The 24,873-nt window shown below is 37.5% G+C and overlaps 1 protein-coding gene across 7 annotated transcripts in view; it reads left to right on the plus strand.

The window, feature by feature from the left end:
• Nucleotides 1–778: 778 nt before the first annotated feature.
• LOC103706768 (putative cyclic nucleotide-gated ion channel 20, chloroplastic) overlaps nucleotides 779–24,873 on the plus strand; it is a 57,871-nt gene continuing 33,776 nt past the window's right edge. For 2 of the 7 annotated variants that reach the window (XM_088714319.1, XM_088714322.1), the window contains exons 1-5: nucleotides 901–1,024; nucleotides 1,131–1,181; nucleotides 5,390–5,847; nucleotides 12,602–12,790; nucleotides 15,925–16,023. In XM_088714319.1, the coding sequence (XP_088570445.1) occupies nucleotides 5,407–5,847; nucleotides 12,602–12,790; nucleotides 15,925–16,023 (729 nt within the window). In that variant the 5' untranslated portion in view covers nucleotides 901–1,024; nucleotides 1,131–1,181; nucleotides 5,390–5,406. Of the gene's footprint in view, nucleotides 1,025–1,130; nucleotides 1,182–5,389; nucleotides 5,848–12,601; nucleotides 12,791–15,924; nucleotides 16,024–24,873 lie in introns of all 7 variants that reach the window. The other 5 variants (XM_088714320.1, XM_088714324.1, XM_088714323.1 and 2 more) reach the window with 4 other exon arrangements.

A 24,873-nucleotide genomic window follows, 5' to 3' on the forward strand; every position in this document is an offset into this window, starting at 1 on the left:
TTTTTCGTTGAAACTTATAAATGCCCCCTTTTATCATGTAAGTGAGGTATAAATGACTAACTTATAAATTAAATAAAAAATATCATTATTTAAATTGTTTATTAAAAATATTATTAAAATTTTGACAATATTACCATATATAAGTATCTTTAACCAAACATAGTAATTTTTTCTAGTATCATTTTCTAGATTAATTTTCTACCAATGAAATATGATATTATTTTCTCGTGTAATCATTTTTGTAAGATAAATAATTCACATAAATCATTAGATTACGAACCAAAAGAACTTTGAAAAGGAGGTGACAAACATATTTTAGGAAAGTAATGAAAGTATCTCTTCTTTAATATTTTATGAAAAAAATTTCTACAATCAAACTGCCGGCTTTGTTAATTAATTCTCGTAGATAGATTTGAAAATATAATTATTTTTTTCCTCATTACATCATTTTAGACAACTCACGTAGTCACCCATACTTCAATTATAGTCTCTCGAGCTGAAGTCTCCATCCCTCCGAACTTGCTTACCTTTTCTATAATTTTTATTTAAAAATTAGTTAATCATTTATTTTATGAAAAAAATCAGATGCTTTTGAAAGCAATACATATTTCTAGGAACCATGCTTGTTATTTTATAAAATAATTAATTTAATCATGGATCAATAAACTATCAACTAAGTAATTTTTTATACAACACTTATATTTTTCCTAAAACTTATTTTTTAATTATCACTTATTTTTCCTAGACCTTCATCCGTCCGCTAACCTCGGTGGGTCCCAGACACAGGTTGGGAAATCCTTTCAATGGTTTGAACCAGTCTTCCAGCGACTACCTGGAAGTCTCCGGCCGGAGTGTGAACGCATTCCGCCATAAATAAGAATCTCCGCGAAGAGTCAAAATCCATGCTCCAAAGTCCAAATACTCAATAATCCCAAGACGAAGCTTCCCCCGGACGCCTTCTTCTCCTACCTGCCGGTCTTTTGGGGAGGCGGTGAAGTTACTGCGATTCGCCAAGAACTCAAAGGTGAGGTTGCCATCTAGCGGAGAACCGGAACGCCCCCTTGGGTTTTTCTTTATCTTTAAAACTAACTACTACTTCTTGTGGTCTCTGGATTGATGGGGAATTGAAGGAGTTGATAGAGAGTCCCACATCACATATCCCTGTTTTAGATTGTTAGCAGGTTGGTAGTCTTAGTACCGAGTATCGACTGTTTGTTGCCACTAATCTTGTGGTTAGAGAAATGAATTCTGTGATCGTATTTTCTGTCAAGAAAGCATCATTCTGGGGAGCTTTATTGTTTTTTGGTGGAGTGCATCTGTTCTGGGCCTGAATTAGACGATAAATCTTGTTTGGGTTTTTCTTTTCTTTGATTTAGGCATGTTATTTGGATAATTTATGGCATTAAAGTGTTTTTTTAGAGGATTTTGTGGATTTCTGATGCAACATTTCGGCTGTGGGTTGAACATTTTTAACCATTTTATCTCGATTCTTTATATCTTTCTCTTGCCAAAGAAAAGAAAAATCCAAACAAGATGTATCGTTTAATTCAGGCTCAGAACAGATGCACAACACCAAAAGACAATAAAAATCCCCAGAATGATGCTTTCTTGAGAGAAAATACGATCAAAAAATTCATTTCTCTAAAACTTTTTTTAACCATTTTATCTCGATTCTTTATATCTTTCTCTTGCCAAAGAAAACACCTTTTTTTTAATGAAAAAAATGTCGGTCTTTGGTTCAGCATATCTGTTCCGTGCATGAGCACTCCTGCACTGAATTTTATCCTCAGTGCTGTATAATTTCTTCATGTTGTTTAAAACAGCACATTCATGCAATAATGTAGGTTGGGTGCAATTGGATGCTGTGGATTATATGTTTATGTCTTCTTATAAATTCTCTGAGTCGATCATGTTATAGATGCAATCTGTAAGTGGTACTTTTGACCTCATCTGGATTACCAGTAAGTATATAAGTGAACCCACCAGCCAGGTGGTACGAGTGGTCTCGTGCGAATTTCGATAAGGAGACATTTGGCTAGGTGTTATATGTGGGCAAATGGCCAAGAGATATGAGCAGCCTAACTTGCATCAGCAACCAGGATAATTAGTGCACCATCTGAATTATCAATGAGGATATAAGTGGCCTCACTTGCATTTGCAATGAGAATATATAAGTGGCCTCGAGGGTATGTGTGAAACTTTATAAGATAATATGAAACGATATGAAATATCAGAATTTGATGTATAATGTGTTTGACCGCTTCCTTCTTTACTGAAGGACTTCAATTTCTGGCATTTTCATTATTGAAGTGATTCAATAAACCTTCATATGAACTTTTGAAAAATATATGACTTGTGATCTAACATTGGTTATCTGAACTCTTTTCGGCAATCATGTGCTTTGACTTGTTCACTACAATTGTGTTTTCGTATTGAAACTTTTGATTTCATATTAGTTCAATGAATCGACACTTGGATATTCAGTTATTATTTGATTTGTATTATGATTTAAGAGTATGCGTTTTTTACTTAAATTCTTGATCATTATAGAAGTTTACTTGTCGAGCTTTATAGCTCAATGTTTTAAAATCGGACCGGACAACGAACTGGCAAGTTATTTGGTTCCCAGGTTGATCGGTTAGACGAGTCCAATCGGTGACATCAGCAGACGTCATTATGACACCATAATATTATTTTATTTTTCAAAAAATTCTAAAAACTAGGAAACATAGGATGGGAGAGTAGCAGGGTCCCAATGAATTCCCAATTCCCAGTTCAAGCTATTCATTTCTTCCCCCTCCTCTCTCTCTCTGTAAATTTGTTCTTTCTAAAATGGAGAGTGAGAGGAAACAATAACGATGAAAAGCCTCTTTCGCCCATCCTTCCACCGTCTGCATGTGGTTTGGCATTGTCTCCGTCATCTTACTTTTCTCTCTTTTTCTAAGAAGAACTCTCCCAAAAGGTAGTTAGCCAGGCGATGAGAAGTACTCTCTGTGGTTCTTTTAAAGTGGATGCCTTTTTTACAATTTATATAGAAAAAATTCCAGCTATTCCCTTCTAAAAATTAGAGGTGCATATGATTCCTTTAAACCAAGAGGAAGAGGAGATGGATGGTCACCTCATGAACAAAAAGGGAGGGATTAGCTCGAAACCTCTGAAATCTTCAATGTTCATTTGGCAGATCTCTATCTCCTGCTACATCGTCTCTAAGCTGTCTGTCTCACCTATTCTTGGATTTAAGAAGAGATGAAGGAGGGGGCAGAGATGGCAACATTTGATGAAGAAAATTTAAGAAAAGGCAAGGGAGATCGTGATGTAGCCACACCTAGAGTGAGATTTTTGTCGGGGGAACCTCGCCGGCCGCCGCCCTTCCCCCCCCACCTTAGCTGCATCGCCTGCTCTGGCTTCCTATCCTCTTTAGCTCCATTGCTTCCTCCCTTCTCTCCTTCTCTGCCACTCCCCTTGTCCACTGTGATCACCACCTGCTTTGCCGCCGCTATAGCTTCTTCTGTCATTAGTGCCACACCTATTTTCTCCCCGCCACCCTCAGTTGCCTCCATGGCTGTGAGCACTAGCTGTTGGAGATCAACTATAGGGGTCTAGGGGGTATCGTGGTCAAGGACAAGACTGGAGTGGCAGATCCCAAAAAAAATTCAAACATGTGAGAAACATATCGGACTGGCCGGTCCGACAGTCCGTCCTATTCTGTTGGGTACAATCAAGTTTTGACTACTTTTATATATTCTTTGCACCTGATTGGACAGGTGACTAGTTCTCGGTTCAACCGGTTGTACCGGCCAGCCTGGTCTGGTTTAAAAAACATTGTTATAGCTCACCTTGTCTTTCATATATATATATATATTTTTAAAGTGATTTGTAAGAGCCTTGATGGACCTATTTAAGGAGGTGGAGTCAATATTTACAAGTTGATATTCGGATCTACTAAATTTCAAGGCAACACTAGGAACATAGTTTTAGTGTTGCATTAACATCATTGAAGGTATAGAGTACTGTGTAATAGAATATGTCTGATTTTTTAACTGGATTTTAGTCGAAGTTTATTATTTATGATACACTTTAGTCATGATCATATGATTTCTTTGGGGTTGATTTAGTTTGAATTTTTGTTATAAAAACCCCTCTCCATCAAACATGGATTATGGTTCTAACCGGTCGAGTTAGGAATCTCATGATAGTTTCCCTACTCCTTTCCATGTTAGAACTCATCACTAGCAATTAAATAAGGAACTTAAATCAAAATCTCCCTCTCCGTCATTAAATATCATATGCGAACGGTATTGGTGCAAATGGATTGACTTGCATATTGGTTCACTAGCCACCACTTGTGACTATAATTATTCTGTGTGTTTGCTACTTTCAACTCGTTTTGAGTTTTTCTACTATTGGGATCAATTGGTGTTTAAACACATTGGATATGTCCCTTGTCTTAATTTAGTAGAGTCCTGGTCATTGCTTGCTGCCATATTTTTCATTACTAGAAGTCATCAGCCATCGAATCTAAGATACGTGTCTTCTTGAAATTGCTTAATACGGAAGGATAATTCTATGAAATAATCCTCTTTGCATTGGGTAAAACTCTTGAATTAACTATAGCGACCTTGATGATTGGAAACATTCATAGTATTACTGCTGATTGAAAAATAATTCTCTGTTATTATCCTTAACATTGCTTATATAGAATCTAACATCCTTAAAGATGATTCACATTTCAAAGCCTTATTGAATAATAAATATGTTGATTTACCAAAAAACTGACGAAGAAACCCTAATTCCTTAACACCTCAGAATACTATGATACCAAACTTCCTGAAAATAGTGACACATTCATATTACTTTTGAGCCCTGTAACATGTTGTTTGCGATATTTAGATAGGGCAATGACCCTTGGGCTGTATATGGGTTATCCAGGGTTTTCTGACAATATATAATAATAACAAGAACTTTGATAAGCAATGGTATTTACTCCATGCTGCCTCAGGTCAAGACAGTAGGATGAGTAGAAAAAGAAGAGGAGAAAGGAGAGAACAAACAAGAACAGAGAGAGGAAGTGAGAAAAAACAAATGGAAATAAATTGAGAACAGGAAAGAGGTCTAAGTCTGTAATCCAGGTCCTAATCCCTTTCCAATTACAATATTTAGATTATACGCCATAAACTGAATCAAAGATGAAAGTACCTCTAAGTGCGGTTGATCATCTAGGCACCTCTTACAATAAGGCTCAGTAAACAAGGTCAAAACTCATAAACTAAGTTGCAATAAACGAATGACATGCTCTTAAAGCTTCAACATGAGATATAACAATTTTACATATAAGATTTTAACCTACTCTTGTTTATTGGATGCATTATTTATATGCTCTCTGTTGCAGGTCTACATCTTGCATAAATGGCTGACCAAGACAAAGATCATATCCCCATGCTATCAAAAGATATCAAGCTACAGAAAATCACTGCCAGGAGTGCATCAATGTCCATGGCCCCAAATGTGTCCTATGAAAGTGAAGATACTTTTATTTCTCATACTGGTCCTTTGCGCATCCAAAGGACGACACAATTTGCACCTACAAGTGGTCCTTTATGTGGCAATCAGAAGGTAGATGAGGTTCCTTGGCTTAAACATGGCAACCAACACGCTAAAATACATGCAGGCATGCCAGCAGTAATGGGTCAAAATGGCTGGTCAGACAATAACCATCATACAAAAAATGAGCACTTGTTGAAGTCTGGGCCTCTTGGGTTATGCAATGACCCTGACTGCACTGATTGTCCTGCAGCTTATAAAACCAAAAGGAGTTATTATAAAAACTCGGTTTCTCTTGATAGTAAGGTGGTTTTTCCCCTTTATCAACATTTGTTTTAGTTTCTTTTTAGTTGTTTTTTGTTTCACTGATCTCGTGAAGTCATTATGGTACTTGAATAATACTCAATATTTACATTGTTAGTATGTATTACTAAGATATATGCATGTACATGTATATACAGACAGATATAGATATATGCATTTATATGTACATGTACACACACACACACACATATATAGACACACACATATGCCGTTTCTGTATTATAATAATGCCTCAAGAGTCAGGGCATGTCTATACTGCCAACTTGAGTTTTTATATCTACCTGTGCCCAAAAAAGAGACAAATATAAGCGACAAAAGCCTACAATAACTTGGCTCCATGTAACTACTTGTTAAACATTTATTTAAAATGCCAACTTTCTAAGAAAACAATATAAATCGTAATTGGCAGTAAGTTTTAAATGAAGATGACAAGAACTACCTCATATTAACTTTTTTGCATAATGAAGCTTGCTAATGGATATTGCCTTTTTATCTGAAATATGAAAGAGAATGCTCGCAGAAAATAGGAAGTTGTATATATATGCACTTGAATGGAGTATGTTGTAGAGATTAAAAGGTATCTTTTACATGCTATGGAAGAATGGTAGCTAGTTTAGACAGAACATTGAGGTGTGTTTGAAGAACATAACTACCAGCAACATAAATTAGTTTTTCTTTTGTTAGCATGTAGGTTTTCCATTACCATGGGCCTAAATGCAGGAGTTGTGATAAGCTGTAATTTTTATATCTGTTATAAATGGAATGATAACTAATATTCAAGTTAAGCTCCCATTATAAGAACTATCTGTGAAGGATTATTGCTAACAAGAAGTGTGAATCACATTGAGTACTATTTTAGAATCAATAAAGAATTTTATAAAATAAGTATCAATAACTTAATTCAACAAATAAAAACATGCACAATGGTTTGAGTTGGAATTTGTGTGGAAATATGGTTTGCATTTAAATAAATGCAACTTTCATAAAAATTTTCAAGAACAGCAACTAAAACCATCAAGGCCTTCCCAGCAAGATAGGATAGGTTATTGAGCACACTTCAAAAATTAAGGATGTTTCAAGAAACTATTTGACACCATTAATATGATGGTAATTAACCTGATGTAAGTCCTCCCAGTGCTCCCACAAATTCTACAATATTGTATGTGACTATTGGTCGGTGAATAATGCTTCCTGGTCTATCAACTTTGATGTTTAAGATTTCAAATCTTCAAACAATTATTTTCTTTTATGTTAATTTGATCCATTGAATTAAGCCTCTACAAGACCAACCTTTTTTACTCTTTTTTTTTATAAGATGGTTGATGTATTGGCAAATTTAAAGAAAAATTGTGTTGGCGACTCGCATTTGCCATGACAAGTTCATAGCAGCGGGCTGACAGTTTGGTTTTACCACGAGCATGGCATACATATGGAAATGATGTTATCAGTAAATGTTAGTAATAAATACAGCTGGGGTCTAACTGGTTAACCTTCTAAAATCATATCTCCAAAGAACTAGAGTAGGGTTTCGAGTCAACAGGAGTTTTTGGTTTTTGCCTTCACCCATGTACGAAGAGTGTTGTAATCTATATTATCTGGACACTCCATTCTTAAGATGTATGGGAGTATCGACACTTCTAGACACAGACATGGCATGACCCAACACAACATGGTCGGACACTCCAGTTGTGTTCTGCTAATGTCAGCAAAAAGTGTCGAATGATTTGCAATTTTTAAGAGTATCATGTAGGTGACTTAGTTTAAGTTCTGAACACTTTAAATGAAGTATACTTAAGTTTTTTTTTGGACACTTGATGCGAAGTGCCCTTATATTTTTATATAAAACTATAAATATTATATGCACATTTAAAGCAAAGTGTAATTATATTTTTAATATAAAGTTATTACACTTATATGAATTAATTTAAATGTATCTATCTATCATATCAAGCTTCTCTCTCTGTCTCTCTCTTTCTCTTTCGAATAAGCATCAAAACATGCAAACACGTGTCTATACGTATGCACACACACATATATGTATGCTATGTAATAGTTTTTTTTGGACACTTGATGCGAAGTGCCCTTATATTTTTTAGATAAAACTATAAATATTATATGCACATTTAAAGCAAAGTGTAATTATATTTTTAATATAAAGTTATTATAGTTATATGAACATTTTAAGCTAACTGTCGTTATGTCTCAAATTTAAATGTATATATCTATCATGTCAAGCTTCTCTCTCTCTCTCTCTCTCTTCTCTCTCTCTCTCTTTTTCGTATAAGCATCAAAACATGCAAACACGTGTCTATATGTACACACACACATTTATATGTATGTTATGTAATAGTTGTCTGCACAACACATACAAACATATGTACATATATATATATATATAATTATACACACACACATATATATATATGTATATATGTACATACATTATACACACATGTGTATGCATATATACATACACATACTCACACACACACACACAGATATATATATACATATATATATACACATATACACACACATATATGTATATATACATATATATTCATATATACATATACATACATATATATTCATATATACATATACATACATATATATTCATATATACTTATATATTCATATATACATATATATTCATATATACATATATATATACACACACACATATATACATATATATGTATACACACACATATATACATATATATGTATACACACACACACATATATATACATATGCACACACACACACACACACACACGCATATATATATATACACGCATATGCATAAACGCATATATGCGCATACGCATATATGCATATATATATATATATGCATAATATATATATATATATGCATAATATATATATATATATATATATATATATATATATATATATATATATATATATATATATATATATATATAATGTGTGTATAATATATATATTATGTGGATAATATATATATTATGTGTATATAATATATATATTATGTGTATAATATATATATTATCTATATATAATATATATGTATGTATATATTCATATATATATATATATATATATATATATGTATACACACACACACACACACACACCATGTACTTAGATATTTGGCAGCCTGGTCATAGTATTCTGGATGGTTTATGACAACCGGCTTTTAGGACTCAAAGCAGATCTCTAGTTGGACTAAAACAAAAAATAATTGAGGGGGCAATTTTTGTGCTTGCTTTGTGGGGTTTTAAAGGCAATATTCTAGAAACCTACTATTGCACAAATTGATTTGGACCTCAGAGGCCATTACATAGGGCACATATATCCATAGCCACTAATCCCATCAATTGTAGATGCAAGGAGACAACTTGATTACAAAAGATGAGTTCAATTACCTTCACAATGTTATTGAAAGATGGCAAAATAATCAATAAAGTCCATAAGTGGTTATCACACAGCCTTTCATCTTTGGAATTAATATTTGCCTTGTCCCTAAGATGAGTTTTGTTACAAGGAACCTGAGAGATCATCTTCAGAGAGACAAAATTTTTAATGCAACTATATACATTAAAATAATTCAAAATTCAATAGGCAGCTCCAGCTCCATGAAATTTGTGATTCGGTTGCTTACGTAGAGAGTTTCCTTAATATGCATGTTGGTTTTAAAATACAGAAAGTTATGCTGATTATGATAAAATTTTAGGCATATTGGTGTGGTGCATGGTATGCCATACTGTATTGGACAGTACCGGACGTACCGTACTGTACCAGTTCGGTACTAGTACTAGTACGGGTGGCGTACCGACTCTCGGTACGCTAAAAAATTTCATACTGTACTGACACTATATTAGTGTGGCGCCGATACGGGGTCCGATATCGGTACGGCGAACCTTACTGTGGTGGGAACATATCCATATGTAGAGGCTTCACAAAGTCAAGTAATGATGCCTTTGTGGTTAAAGATTTTGAAGCTCCTTAAAGCAAAATTCCATACCGCTTTAACATTGTCCGCTACAAATACTACATCAACTTGAAGTCCGATGATATTGGTTTGAGGATTACATGGGGATGCTTTATTCACTGCATCCTAGTACAATGTAGTTGAAGCTCATTAACTAAGCACTTGACTCTAAAAGCTTAAGTTGTTAAGCAAGGTTTTAAGTAATGACCCATACAGGCCGGTATGGGGCATATTGTGTTGACTCGGTATCATATTGGTATGGTATTAGGGCTTGGCATACATCTACACAGACATGGTATTGGTGTTGTAGCAACTCCAGCATTTTACCATGTTTTGGTATGGGGCCATACTATACTGACCCGTACCATACTGGTAAGATATGGTATATGACACGATGCAAGAGTTAAAACCATGTTAGGGAATGGGACAACAATTTATATCAGGCTGAAGTCCCCATTAAGTGGAGTCGAGATTATGCGCATGGAGATGTAAATGAATCGAGACGAGACAAGTAGAGATGGCAACTAGATTGAATGAACAATCCTCATGGACGGGATTTTAATCCATGACCATAGCTTTGATACCGTCTTAGCCAAGGTCCGCCGTACCGGTACTGGTCGGCGTACCGGTGGCGGCCCGGAGCGGTACGAAACCGGTCCCGTATCGGTACGAAACCGGTCCCGTATCGGTACGAACCGGTCCCGTACCGGTCCGAACCGGTCCCGTACCGGTCCGAACCGGTCCCGAACCGGTCCGAACCGGTCCCGAACCGGTCCCGTACCGGTCCCGAACCGGTCCCGTACCGGTTCCGTACCGGTCCGTACCGGTTCCGTACCGGTTTTTCAACAATAAACTACCGGTACCGGATTCCACGCTGATCCGGTACCGGTCCCAGGCCGGACCGATACGTACCGGCCCGTACCGGCTGGTACGGACTGGTACGGCAGACCATGGTCTTAGCTAACCACTTGACCGCCTTAAGCTCGCAAGGAATAGGACAACTATGTATATCAAGCATAATAGCTCAAACTTAGTTTTTCTTTTGGTTTGTTTTGAATGAAGGAAACATGCCATATCAAGTCATTTAGTTTCAGTAGAGCGGAAATTGTTTTAAGCAATTCAATAAATACGAGACATTATGGTTGCTCCTGAAGTAAGCACCATAACTGACATTGTCTAAAAGCCAAAAATAGGAAAGGAAGAATAAAACAAACCAAGGAACCAATCTAGTGAAAGCTGTGAACTGTTTGACAATGGAGAAATCAAGGCTAATCTTGTTCTTTTGCTTATAGCATCCAATTGTCTTCATCAGCTGTTATGACTAGCAACATTGGTGACTTTTTGAAGACTGTTGGTTGTATACAACAACATTTCTGTTGGCAGTAAATCAATGTTTCAATTTTCAAATATTGAGAGTGTGAAATTTACTACTCAAACTGCCTGTGAGAGGAAGTGATTTGTGGAACTGAGATGACACTACAATGTTGCATTTTAAGGAAATGCGAGAATGCTACAATTACATGTTATTATGATAGACAGTGATGCAATTTGTAGGACTTAAGGCCATAATTATCATAAATAGACTAGACGTAGTGGTTGGACCAGAAATCCAGCGATCCGGGCCTAGGGTCCAATTCGGTTTTGTAATTGACCTGTGTTTGAACCACTGAAACCTGCTAGATCTGCTCGGGTTTCGCTCAACTGGCTTGATCTACTGGATTCAAGTAACCAGGGTACTCCATTTTTTTCCCCAGAAAATCTCACATTATATGTTGGGAGGGGACGTTTGAACCCTTTTTCGGCATGAGGTTTGAAGCCTTGATTACTTATTGACGTAACTACTCTCATAACCAACGAGACACAGAATGAGTTTGTTTTATATCATGATATAACTTATAATAAACTTATGTATCTGTCAATACAAGCTAAATAACATGCTGGACCTTGTGAACTATAGAATGTGTAGGTAGATTGTGTTCCTTTGGTCAATTATCAATTTTTTTTTATCATTTGATCAAAAAAGAATTAAATGCAATCATTCCATTCTTTTTGATAAAATAAAAAATTATCAAATACTTTTTATGTATATATCTCACATAATATCTAAGAAAAAAGGTTTCATAGTGCGCAAGGCTCCCAGCCTCCTACCACTATGGAGTTTGCGAGGGTTAGATGTACACAGCCTTTCCCTTGCATACGGAGAGGCTATTTCTATGTTTCAAACTGGTGACACTGAAGTCATAGTGTAGAACTCTTACCATTGCTCCAAGGCCTGCTCATATTATATCTAAGTATTGTAACTAATTTTAATTATTCAAATTTTTTAATGTCTGCGAGCTGAGGTTGATCCACTATGTGACCAGTGACCAAATGACTCAACTCCTTGGTATGATCAATGTTTAGTTCGGTTCTGCTAACTATGCTTGTGGCATATTTGTCATTTGTCGGGTTAATTTTCAAATGTTGTAGCTTAATGCAGATTTACTATTGTAATCATTATTTTGTGGAACCATTGGCTTTAAATAGATAATTTTACATTGAATGCTAAACATATACTTATATATATATATATATATTATTATTTTGTAGATATGCTTGCACCTTTGGAAATCATATAATTGTTTTAAATTCAATTATTCAATAAATTCCTAGTCATGCTGTCTATAGGCTTTATATAATCACATTAACAAAGTGTTGTATGCATTTGTCATTTACTTTCTTTGACATACATTTTTGTTTTTTTTTGTCATTATATGCAGCTTCGTAACATTCTTTATGGGGAAGCTGATGGATGGGCAAAGAAATCAATTTCATGTCTAAATTCATATTTTCCAATCATGAATCCGCATACAAAGGTTGTTCAGCAGTGGAACAAGTTCTTTGTTATCTCCTGCTTGGTCGCAATATTTGTTGATCCATTGTTTTTCTTTGTTCTCTCTGTACAGGAGGTATGTTTGTCCTTTATACCACCTAAAAAGAAAGCAGCTATTTCCTACTAAATACTTTCCAATATATTAACTATACTGGCAATTGTTATGTTCTTGTGACTAGTGGTATTTGTGCTCTCATGATTTTATTGTCCTTCACTATAATTTTTTTTTACAACTTGTGCTTTTGCTTGACACTTGTATAGTACAGTTAAAGTTCCATCAACTTTGCTTGGTATGAACTGTAAAAGCATTCACAATTTCGCGCCATGTGCCTAGTGTTAACACTAGTCTGGCATGGTGTATGTTGGTCCATGTTGGCACAATGAATTGTCACCTAAAACCCTGCCAACTATCTTGGTTAGTTGATATAAAATTAAAACATGTATATAAATTACATTTTTTAAGAAATTAAAATTTCTCTTAAATTATCGTAACATAATGCTTATGTGCTTTTTATCCACTCAAAAATCAAAAGTTCGAATTTAATCATATAAAAAAATGCTTCCTTAAGGCTTGATTTATTACTTAGAGTGTGATCGACTAAATGAAATCAGGATGAAACCTTAAAATGAGGTTTTTAACCTTATGTGTTAGCTTAGGCTAGAAGAACAGTCTGAATTGGCCAAAATTGGACTCCAAGCAGTCAGATTTAATTGAGAGTATCAAAATTCATGTTGTTTCAGATCATCCATTTCAGCTGAGATTTTAGACTTCAATTATCTTGAGAAGCTTTTAATCATTTGACAAACTTACATGTTGGTAATGTTATAGAAACTAGTTGTGTAATTTTCAAAATATATGTGGCAGATGACATGCTGACTCTCATGGATGTGAGAGAAAATGATGGGTAGAGCCTAATTCATGATTATTGGACTCTTATTCCACCAGTGGATTGACTGATACACTAATACTTGCTTTTCAATTTTTCATGTTTCATAATTTCAGCATCTTATTAATAGTTATTAACTTATTATTGCCATTTAGTTTTGTTATATATGGTTTTTTGAATCACATTGAACTTGTTACCACTAAGGATCGCCGAACCGGTACCGGTAGGCGTACCGGTTGGCTACTGGACCAGTTCGAACTGGTACCAAACTGGTACCACTGGTTTGGCTTGGTTCACGCATCCAAAAGTTCAAAAAAATTTGGCCTAGCAGGTACTGTTTTTTAACACCAAACCGGACCGGTTCGGTACAGGCCGAACCGGCCGGTACGGGCCGGTTCAGCATTCCTTAGTTACCACTAAATTCTATTATAACCTAGGCCTAGGGTGGTCAAGCATGTTTGCCATTTGAATATCAGGCAAAGGTAAAGTTATCCTCCTTTCATATCATAGTAGTGAAGGTTTTCACCGCGTCTCTCCTCTCTTTTCATGGCCCATGTATGAGTAAGACTAGAACTTATATCCGAATGTTCCAATGCTAGCCATTGTCCTTGCATATAGCATGTGAAGGGAGGAATCTTGGACATGTGGAATAAATTGGTGTTATGACCTTTGATTTGCTATATATCAATTTGGTGCTAAGTCGAACTGATGTGAATCTCTTGGGGAAGGCTAGCTATTTATGTTTACCTTATGTTGGAGCGGTCTTAGCTCCTTCAATTGCATCAGGTGAAGCCTGCAAGTGTGACATGGCAATTTTTCCCTTATCAAGTTTGGTAAACCGGTTATACGGAACCTCAATACTGAAGTGATTTTGGAATTGGACGAAAGTTCATTATGAGAGGAAGAATGTTGGTCCATCATGCACTTTGTACATTATTGTTTCCTTAGTTTGCATGCAGTATAAAAGTTATCAATTTTTCGGCTTTCATTTCCAGGCTTCTATTATGCCTAATTGTTGTAATCTTTTGAACGAGTCTTGATGAAACATGTATGATGCTGATAGCCTTTTGATATTTCAAATAGCTTAAGGAGTATTTGGCCATTTTGCCCTTGCAACATTGTAAGGGCAATTCGGATATTTACGATAGCCTTTTGGTATTTCAAATAGCTTATGGAGTATTTGGTCATTTTGCCCTTGCAACATTGTAAGGGAAATTTGGATATTTGTGAACTTAGAATTCTTACGCTCGCTTGTTCAGGAGTTGCTGAAAGTGACTAACACCTTTACCGTTTGTAAAATGGTCAAGCTATACTTCTGAGTTCTGCAAGCTTCAAGAACTCCTAATCATTGTTGATTAGTCATAAACTTATTTGAGCTCATTTTGAAGCCCACATTGCACAGGATTTTGTGGCTGAGTGGTCAACTAGGCAACAGTGTTCTTTCTCAATGATTTGTTTCATCACCATTTTCTAGATTGTAAAGTTTTTATTGTTATAATAGTAGTTGGCTGTCTTAATGTCACTCATCATGCTTCCTTAACTATGTCCTTTTTTTTCTTGAGAAGTGTAGTTTTCCTTCATATTTTTGGCAAAATGTTTCTTGTTCTTGATGTGCTTTTACTTACCTTTTTCCACCGATGAATTTTTCATTTACTTGATGATAGCTGTATTAAGGAAAACATTTGATTGGCCAAGTCAATTCATTTGATTGGCCAGGGCAAATGAAAATTATGTATTATATGTTGTGCCGATGCATTTGATTGAGTGTGACATGTAGTGAGATATTCTAGGATTGATGATATATTGTAGAAAATTATTGCGGAAAATTATGGAGGACTTGATGTTGACTTATGTATTATATGTTGTGTTATCTCCTTGATGTCATATCCAACTCTTGAGATAACATTATATACGTTGTAGATTTTTTTCTTGGTTATCTATGAGTTCACTAAGAAGACATCATAGAGTGATACTTACCTTTGTAGGATGCTCCAATCTGTCATTCTGTCAGTGTACTTTCTTGTAGCAAATGCTAATGAGAGTCATATCTGTACAAAAATTTGAAGTATGTTTTTCTTAGTTATTTTAATCTAAGATTCTTTGTTTCACATTGTAAATGTGATTATCATGACAGTCTGTGGACCCTGATCCTTTCTATATAACCCTGTTGAATTAATTCTGGGAGTTATATTTGGCATGACTTCTATGATGTAGTTTAGTTCTCCACCTCTTACGATCTCTACATGAATTTCATCTTTCTGCCTTATTTGTTTTCCAAATTTATATTTATATTCATCTTCAGTTATTTTCTCTTCAAATGCAGGAGCAGAAGTGTATAGTCCTGAACTGGCCCTTTGCAACTGCATTGGCAGTTGTAAGAAGTGTAACTGATTTCATTTACCTGTTACACATGCTTCTTCAGGTAAGCTGCATGCACATTCATGTACCACATCTATGATTTTAGGGGAGGGTTTCTTTATTGTTTTGTAACATGTTTGTTCATCCACCTATTAAAACTGAGTTACTTTTGGAAACTCATGCCTAGGAAGCAATGTTTCAAATTGGGATGAAGTGCCAAAAACTTCTACTTTTCAATATTAAAGCATCAATATATTTTAGTACGATTTGGTTGACCAAGAGGCATGTTTATCCATTCCGATTAAAAACTGTCATGGCCTTGTTTGACTGGACAAAATTGTCGGCATAACGGTTTTAACATTTGACACACTGAAGCACATATTATTGAAAACCCTTATTGTTTCATTATCCTTGAAATCTATTTTTAGAGTTAAACAGCTAGCTTGTTCTTTAATCAAGACTCATATGAGATTCATTTTGTGAACATCAGAAGGTATACTTGTATTTGCAGTACTTGTTGCAATGATGATGTTATTAGAAATAATGCATCACTTGAACAACATTTATTGTTTAGATTCTTGTTCAAGTTTTGCTATATTGTTCTTTTGGATTTTTAATTGGTCAATATAGATAAGTTGACAGAAATTTTGACATCACCACAGTCATACTATAAACTGTGACTTCAGTTTTGCAGTATCATAATTAGCTTTCTACTGATAAAACTTTCAGATTCAGGCACAGGCAACAGTGTAAGAGTAGTTTCATTTTGTGGCACCCTTTCTCTGTAGAATTGTTCTTTTGATCATTAAGAAATACAATTGGTATTTGACAAGCAATAACCTCGTAATATTAAGATAGTCCTATTACTTAAATTTCCAAAAATGCTTTCTGAAACAATTTCTTATAGATCATACCCTAGTCCAACTCACCTGATTCATCAAATCATTTTCTTTTCATTCTTTACTTCCATAATTATATATCTTTTTATTTATATGGATCTTTTATTGCAAATCTTTTCATGTATTTGATATAAGTCCTTTTTCCTGTCTTATCACAAACTAATTTACCTAAATGTTTTATCATGTATTCACTTGGCTTGGGGTGTAGATATGAAATGTAAATGCAATGCTAGTGGTGATCATGTGTCGAGATTCGAATTAATTTGAGTTAGCCTCTCCAAATCCGTGCGCCACCCAGTCAACCCACTAGCAGGGCAAATCTGATTTGCTCAATGAGATAGGTTTTTTGCAATAAGCAAATTGAGAATTAGTAACTGAATTAAAAACCATGAAATTACATGATGGTAACTCTGCAAATGCATAGATGCTACATTTAGTTGGTTTTCATAATTTCAATGCGTGCGATCTTTATGTGGATATATTTATCTTTATGCATATGTAATGGCCTTCATGTTGTCTGTAGCTCTCTATGAATGTATAGGCGTGCGCTTATATGATCCTGCATGTTTAGTGCTTGTTTAGTTGAAAATAAAAAAGACCTACCATTTTGTGATTGAACAATCTGACTGAACAATTACATAGGGGAGTGGGAGTTTGTGCGTGCATATATGCATGTGCGTGAGAGAGAGAGTGTGTGTATTTGTGCTAGGCAGGATCAGGGTGTGCATGGAGAGTGAGAAGGAAAAGTGTGGTGCAGGGGGATCACGTGGGATCTAGTCGAATCTGTTTTCTCCGTGCATGGCCGAGGAGTCATGGGCTGAATGGCAGAGGAGTCGTGATCGGGTGAACTAGATCATGCATAATCTTGTGGCCAGGTGTTTTGCCAATTTACCCATGTTCTTAACAAGAAAATAGTAAAGCTTTAATATAGAAATATTTCATATTCCACCAAGGGCAGAAATGATAGAAACGAAGGCTCTAACTCGTGCTTTTTAACATGGTACAGACCAATAAAGCTTCATACATAATAATTGCATAGAGTTTGCAATCCTTTAAGTGATAGAAGGTGAATTCTCCTCCTTTCTCTATCACATTAAATGTTTGGTGAGGTATCGATCCCATCAATGATCCTTAAACTAAAGAATTTGAATGTAAACAATGTAGCTTTGAAAAGTAAATTCTATTGGTAATATTTGATCATTATATTATTTTTTGACAAGCATTACAAGCAGGGTCGGCGGAACCTTTCCGAATCGGGCGGTTTCAGTTGTATCGAGCTATTCCGACTGTAGACCGGTATGGCTCCGGCAATGAAAATGAAACTCGTTGTTGGAGGGAGAGAAGGAGAAGGAAAGAGAGGAAAAGAGAGAGCGAGCGGGGGAGGGAGGGAGAAGAAGAGGGAGGGAGGTTGGTGGAGGGTGGCGGAGGCTTGCCAACATCACTTAAAAATTTCAAAATTTTTTAGCGGCGGAACCCCTGTTTTGAACGAAACAGGAGAACGGCCACAGCCTCCGCCTGCTGCTCGAGTGCCGGCCTCCGCCGGCCTCCCTCCCTCTCTCCTCCTCTCTCTTTTCTTCTCTCTCGTTCGCCCTCTCCCCCGCCTCCTCTACTGTGTTGATACATGCCCGACATGGCACGACGCGGTCTTGTACTTCCCCATGCCAACCGGTCCGGTGCCCAATACCGGCACAATAGACCATGATTACAAGGACTCTAAAAGCAATGGGGTTTTTCGACATTCAGTGCTCCTTATAGTTGCCTCTCTTACTATTTATAAACTCTGAAGCTTTTAGACCTCGAACACTTACAAGCATGTCATTTTGCATACTTTATCAGATATATTAATGATTATCATAGTCAAGGTTCACAATCTCGGTATCGGGTATCGTATCGGTATTTTATTGGTTTGGTATGGTATACTTCTATGCCGAAATATTTCTCTTATCTATTTTCTCTATTTTCATCTCGGTATGCTTGGTACGGACCGGTACGCACCTCGGTACTGGTCGATCTGCCTCGGTGCGGGGCGGTACGCACCTCGATATCTGTTGGTATGCCTCGGTGCGGGGCTTGTACTGGCTGGAAGATGTGTTTTGTATCAGTTTTTTCCGGTATGATATGGTACGGGGCGATACGACAGACCTTAATCATAGTTTGATCACGCCTTTTCATGGGTCAGGCAACTTATTGTTATTTCAAGATGCTTTCTTGAGGATATAGATAGAAGTCCCTAAGATTTATTTTCTATTTTAATAGTTAGTTCCCTTTTGCTAGTAAATTATGTATTTCAATTATTTATAATTATATATTGCTTCTTTCAAATAGCTTTGTGGATTGTCAGAATAAGGTCGGCTGTTCTGCTACATTTTTTGTCTAATTGGTCCAAATTGAATTTGTCAGGCCCCCGCCTCCGCGGAGCACGTGAGGCACCTAGTGCCCACATGGGAGCCACATGAGGGGGGAAACACGGAGCTCCCCTGTCAGATATTGTCCGGTTTCGGAGCTTCACGCAAGCGTTCTTCACCCCTCCCCGGTTTTGTTTTCCACCCAAAACGCGTCTGCAGGATTTGGAGACGCCCACCTCATATGCCCAGGCTCTGGAATGAGTCTTTCCGATGTTGGACTATTGGGCCTCACACCCTTCCCACCATCGGACAAGAGCCGTCCTCGGCTCCGATACCACTCAATGTCACGCCACGAATCCGTACATGATTTTTCGCGCCCCAGATCCGGTTCATGACATGGCCGTGCTATTGTAGGATGCGGCCCACAATAACACGAAGCCCATGATAACAATTTTATTTCATGAAATAAAACTAAATCGGATCAAATTTATTGACTAATCATAAAGAAGCAAGTACAAAGCATCTAAATTGAATACTTGAGTTTGCAATATTACAACCCAACATTATTAACATAGATACTTCTAAGAGTCCCTGTAACTATGCTTCAACTCCAATTTTCATTTGCTCCTAATCGCCTTAATTATCTGAAATAAATAAAAGAAAACAACAGGAGGGGTATGAGCTTGCGGCTCAGTAAGTAACCATGTACTATCTTATTAGATCAAGCATAATTTTTTTTTTTCATGCCAATGCATCATTTGAAGAATTTAACAGCAAAATAAAGCATTTCATAGATAATTTATTCAAAACAAGTTATAAAGCAAAATATGCTCCAACCGTGCAAGTTCATAAACACGATAATGCAAGTCATATAAAAATGCTGCCATTCATCAATGCTCTATAAATCTTACTCTCAGACGGATGTGCTACTATGGTCACTATAATCCCGTGACAGGGCTCGTATTAGTAGTCGACGAGTTTTATAACTTATTCTTATTCGTTACCAACTTTAACCCGTTGGCAGAGGGCCATATTCGTTGGATGCTAGCTCTAGGGGGTCGACTGACCTCTATTTCTAGAGGTGGGCATAGCTATCTGAGAGTTCATAAATCATTCTTCTTTAAATCATACTTTCATACATAGGTTGAAAAATGACAAATGGCATCGTAATGTATTAAATTCATGATTATGCCACAAATCTCATTTTCATGCAATTTATCATAACCATAATTCATCGTAATGTATAAAATTCATGATCATGCCACAAATCTCATTTCATTCAATTTATCATAACCATAATTCATCGTAATGTATAAAATTCATGATCATGCCACAAATCTCATTTTCATAGAATTTATCATAACCATAATTTATACTCAAATATTCATGAAGGATGCATTTTAGTCAAACTCATGAATCACATGCAATCATATGCTTGATCCTACTTTTAAGAAAATACATCATACCAAATATATTTTTCATTATTTTATTCTTACAATTAAACAGTGATAAGATTAGTGCCAGGGTTACTTACCTTGATTCGCTCACGAATCCCTAGAACCAGAGGACAATTTCACTGTACCTATCATCATCATAGAGGACAGATTATTTGCCACTCATTCATCATTTTCTATTTTAATTTATTTATTTATTGTTATTTCATTTCATTTAAATACATCTATTATCTTAATTCTCTATTTATTTAATTATATATTTATTATTATTATTATTTTTTTCCTTTTCTTTCTTTTCTTCTTTTTCTTCTCTTCTCCCTTTTTCTTCCTTCCCGAAGCTTCCCCTCTTCTTCTTCTTCTTCTTCTTTTTTAATCTCTCCCTCCCTCTTTCTTCTCCTGCGAGGGGAGATCAGGCTCGGGAGGACCGAGCCGGCGACGCCCCCTCGGCCGGCTGGCGGCACCCGCAGTGCTTGCAGCCGGGCCTGCGGCTGCGGCCATGGCCGCACTCACGGTCCGCGGCTGCAGCCGTGGCCGCACTCGCGTCCCGTGGCCGGCATCCCCCGGCCTCCGGCGCCCGCAGTCGCAGGCCGCGCCTGCCACCGGTGCCCACGGTGAATCCCCTTTTTTTTTTCTTTGTTTCTTCTTTCTTTCGTTCTTTCTTCTTCTGTTCACCCAGGGAAAAAGGCGAGAGTCGCCCCCTTTGTCCCACCAGAAGGGAGAAGGGAAGGTCTCCGACCCGACTGCAGCCTCCGCCAACGGCTGGCGGTGGCTGCGGCCGAGGACTAGGGATACATGCGGCTGAAGCCAGACGGTACCTGTGGCCGAGAGCCGACAACGCTGACGACCACACGTATGCCTTTTTCTCCTCTTCTTCTTTCCTTTTATCTCATTATGATAAGGTAGAAAGGACACAGGGTTAGGGTTTACCTTGCTACGAAGAGAAGCTGCGGCTACTCTCTCCTGTGGCACTGATGCGAGCTCCAAACCCTAGCAGCGGAGGAGGGAAAGGCGTTAGAGGCAGAATAGGGTGAAGGAGAAGTGCTTGGTGGATCTCAGATGCGGGTCAATGGGGGGATTTTACAGAGAAAATTTCAAACGGCTCTGCTCATTCATCGCCGCGATTTCAGCAGCGGTTGCGCGGGTTCATCGGCCATTCATATGGCCGCCGTGGATCCCGCCCCGTTACGCTCGAGAAGGTGCAGCCGAGGATTCTAGCCTCTCCTTCGGCTTGGGCCTCACAATGTCACGGACATGATTTTTTGCGCCCCAGATCCGGTTCATGACATGGCCGTGCTATTGTAGGATGCGGCCCACAATAACACGAAGCCCATGATAACAATTTTATTTCATGAAATAAAACCAAATCCGATCAAATTTATTGACTAATCATAAAGAAGCAAGTACAGAGCATCTAAATCAAATAATTGAGTTTGCAATATTACAACCCAAACTTATTAACATAGATACTTCTAAGAGTCCCTGTAACTATGCTTCAACTCCAATTTTCATTTGCTCCTAATCGCCTTAATTATCTGAAATAAATAAAAGAAAACAACAGGAGGGGTATGAGCTTGCGGCTCAGTAAGTAACCATGTACTATCTTATTAGATCAAGCATAATTTTTTTTTTTCATGCCAATGCATCATTTGAAGAATTTAACAGCAAAATAAAGCATTTCATAGATAATTTATTCAAAACAAGTTATAAAGCAAAATATGCTCCAACCATGCAAGTTCATAAACACGATAATGCAAGTCATATAAAAATGCTTCCATTCATCAGTACTTTATAAATTTTACTCTCAGACGGATGTGCTGCTATGGTCACTATAATCCCATGACGGCTCATATTCGTAGTCGACGAGTTTTATAACTTATTCTTATTCGTTACCAACTTTAACCCGTTGGCAGAGGGCCATATTCGTTGGATGCTAGCTCCAGGGGGTCGACTGACCTCTATTTCTAGAGGTGAGCATAGCTATCTGAGAGTTCATAAATCATTCTTCTTTTTCATAAATCATACTTTCATACATAGGTTGAAAAATGACAAATGGCATCGTAATGTATTAAATTCATGATTATGCCACAAATCTCATTTTCATGCAATTTATCATCATCGTAATGTATAAAATTCATGATCATGCCACAAATCTCATTTTCATTCAATTTATCATAACCATAATTCATCGTAATGTATAAAATTCATGATCATGCCACAAATCTCATTTTCATAGAATTTATCATAACCATAATTTATACTCAAATATTCATGAAGGATGCATTTTAGTCAAACTCATGAATCACATGCAATCATATGCTTGATCCTACTTTTAAGAAAATACATCATACCAAATATATTTTTCATTATTTTATTCTTACAATTAAACAGTGATTTTAAATTAATAAGATCAGTGCCAGGGTTACTTACCTTGATTCGCTCACGAATCCCTAGAACCAGATGACAATTTCATTGTACCTATCATCATCATAGAGGACAGATTATTTACCACTCATTCATCATTTTCTATTTTATTTAATTTATTTATTGTTATTTCAATTCATTTAAATACATCTATTATCTTAATTCTCTATTTATTTAGTTATATATTTATTATTATTATTATTATTTTTCCTTTTCTTTCTTTTCTTCTTTTTTTCTCCTCCCTTTTTCTTCCTTCCCGAAGCTTCCCCTCTTCTTCTTCTTCTTCTTTTTAATCTCTCCCTCCCTCTTTCTTCTCCCGCGAGGGGAGATCAGGCTCGGGAGGACCGAGTTGGCGACGCCCCCTCGGCCGGTTGGCGGCACCCGCAGTGCCTGCGGCCGGGCCTGCGGCACCCGCGGCTGTGGCCGTGGCCGCACTCGCGTTCCGTGGCCGGCGTCCCCCGGCCTCCGACGCCCGCAGTCGCAGGCCGCGCCTATGGCCGGCGCCCACAGTGAGTCACCTCCCTTTTTTTTTTACTTTGTTTCTTCTTTCTTTCTTTCTTTCTTCTTCTATTCACCCAGGGAAAAAGGCGAGAGTCGCCCCCTTTGTCCCATCAGAAGGGAGAAGGGAAGGGCTCCGACCCGACTGCAGCCTCTGTCGACGACTGGTGGTGGCTGCGGCCGAGGACTGGGGATACATGCGGCTGAAGCCAGACGGTACCTGTGGCTGAGAGCCGACAGCGCTGACGACCAAAGGTATGCCTTTTTCTCCTCTTCTTCTTTCCTTTTATTTCATTATCATAAGGTAGAAAGGAAACAGGGTTAGGGTTTACCTTGCTACGAAGAGAAGCTGCAGCTACTCTCTCCGGTGGCACTGATGTGAGCTCCAAACCCTAGCAGCGAAGGATGGAAAGGAGTTAGAGGCAGAGTAGGGTGGGGAAGGAGAAGTGCTTGGTGGATCTCAGATGCGGGTCAATGGGAGGATTTTACTGAGAAAATTTCAAACGGCTCTGCTCATTCACCGCCGCGATTTCAGCGGCGGTTGCGCGGGTTCATCGGCCATTCAAATGGCCGCCGCGGATCCCGCCCCCGTTACGCTCGAGAAGGTGCAGCCGAGGATTTCGACCTCTCCTTCGGCTTGGGCCTCACATTCTCCCCCCCTTAAATAAAATTTCGTCCTCGAAATTTACATACCTGAGACTTCGAAGAATTGCGGATGCCTCGCACGCATTTCATCCTCAAGCTCCCAAGTCGCCTCTCTTTCTGAATGGTTGCTCCATTGTACTTTCACATGGGGGATGGTGCGCCGCCTCAAAACTTGCTTCTTGCGATCAATAATACGTAAAGGAAATTCTTCATAAGTCAAATCTTCGTCAACTTGCAATGGCTCATACTGTACCCCATGACTGGGATCCGAGACATACTTCCTCAGTAAGGAAACTTGAAAAACATTGTGTACTTTAGATAGCCCGGGTGGCAAGGCTAATCTGTAAGCAACCTCCCCAACTCTGTCCAGAATCTCAAAGGGCCCGATGTATCGAGGACTTAGTTTACTATGTCTCCCAAATCTCATGATACCTTTCGAGGGTGAAATCTTCAAGAAAACAAAATCACCTACTTGAAATTCTACTTCTCTCCTCTTTTTATCTGCCCAACTCTTTTGTCTATTCTGAGCTGCCTTGAGTCTTTCCCTGATCAACAAGATTCTCTCCCTGGCATTCTGCACTAATTCTGGACCCAATAACTTCTTTTCTCCAACATCATCCCAATGTAGAGGAGACCTGCACTTCCTCCCATA

This window comes from Phoenix dactylifera, chromosome 18, assembly GCF_051530095.1.
Source record: "Phoenix dactylifera cultivar Ajwa chromosome 18, Ajwa_hap1_PhDact_Kaust_v1.1, whole genome shotgun sequence".
Taxonomy (NCBI): domain Eukaryota; kingdom Viridiplantae; phylum Streptophyta; class Magnoliopsida; order Arecales; family Arecaceae; genus Phoenix; species Phoenix dactylifera.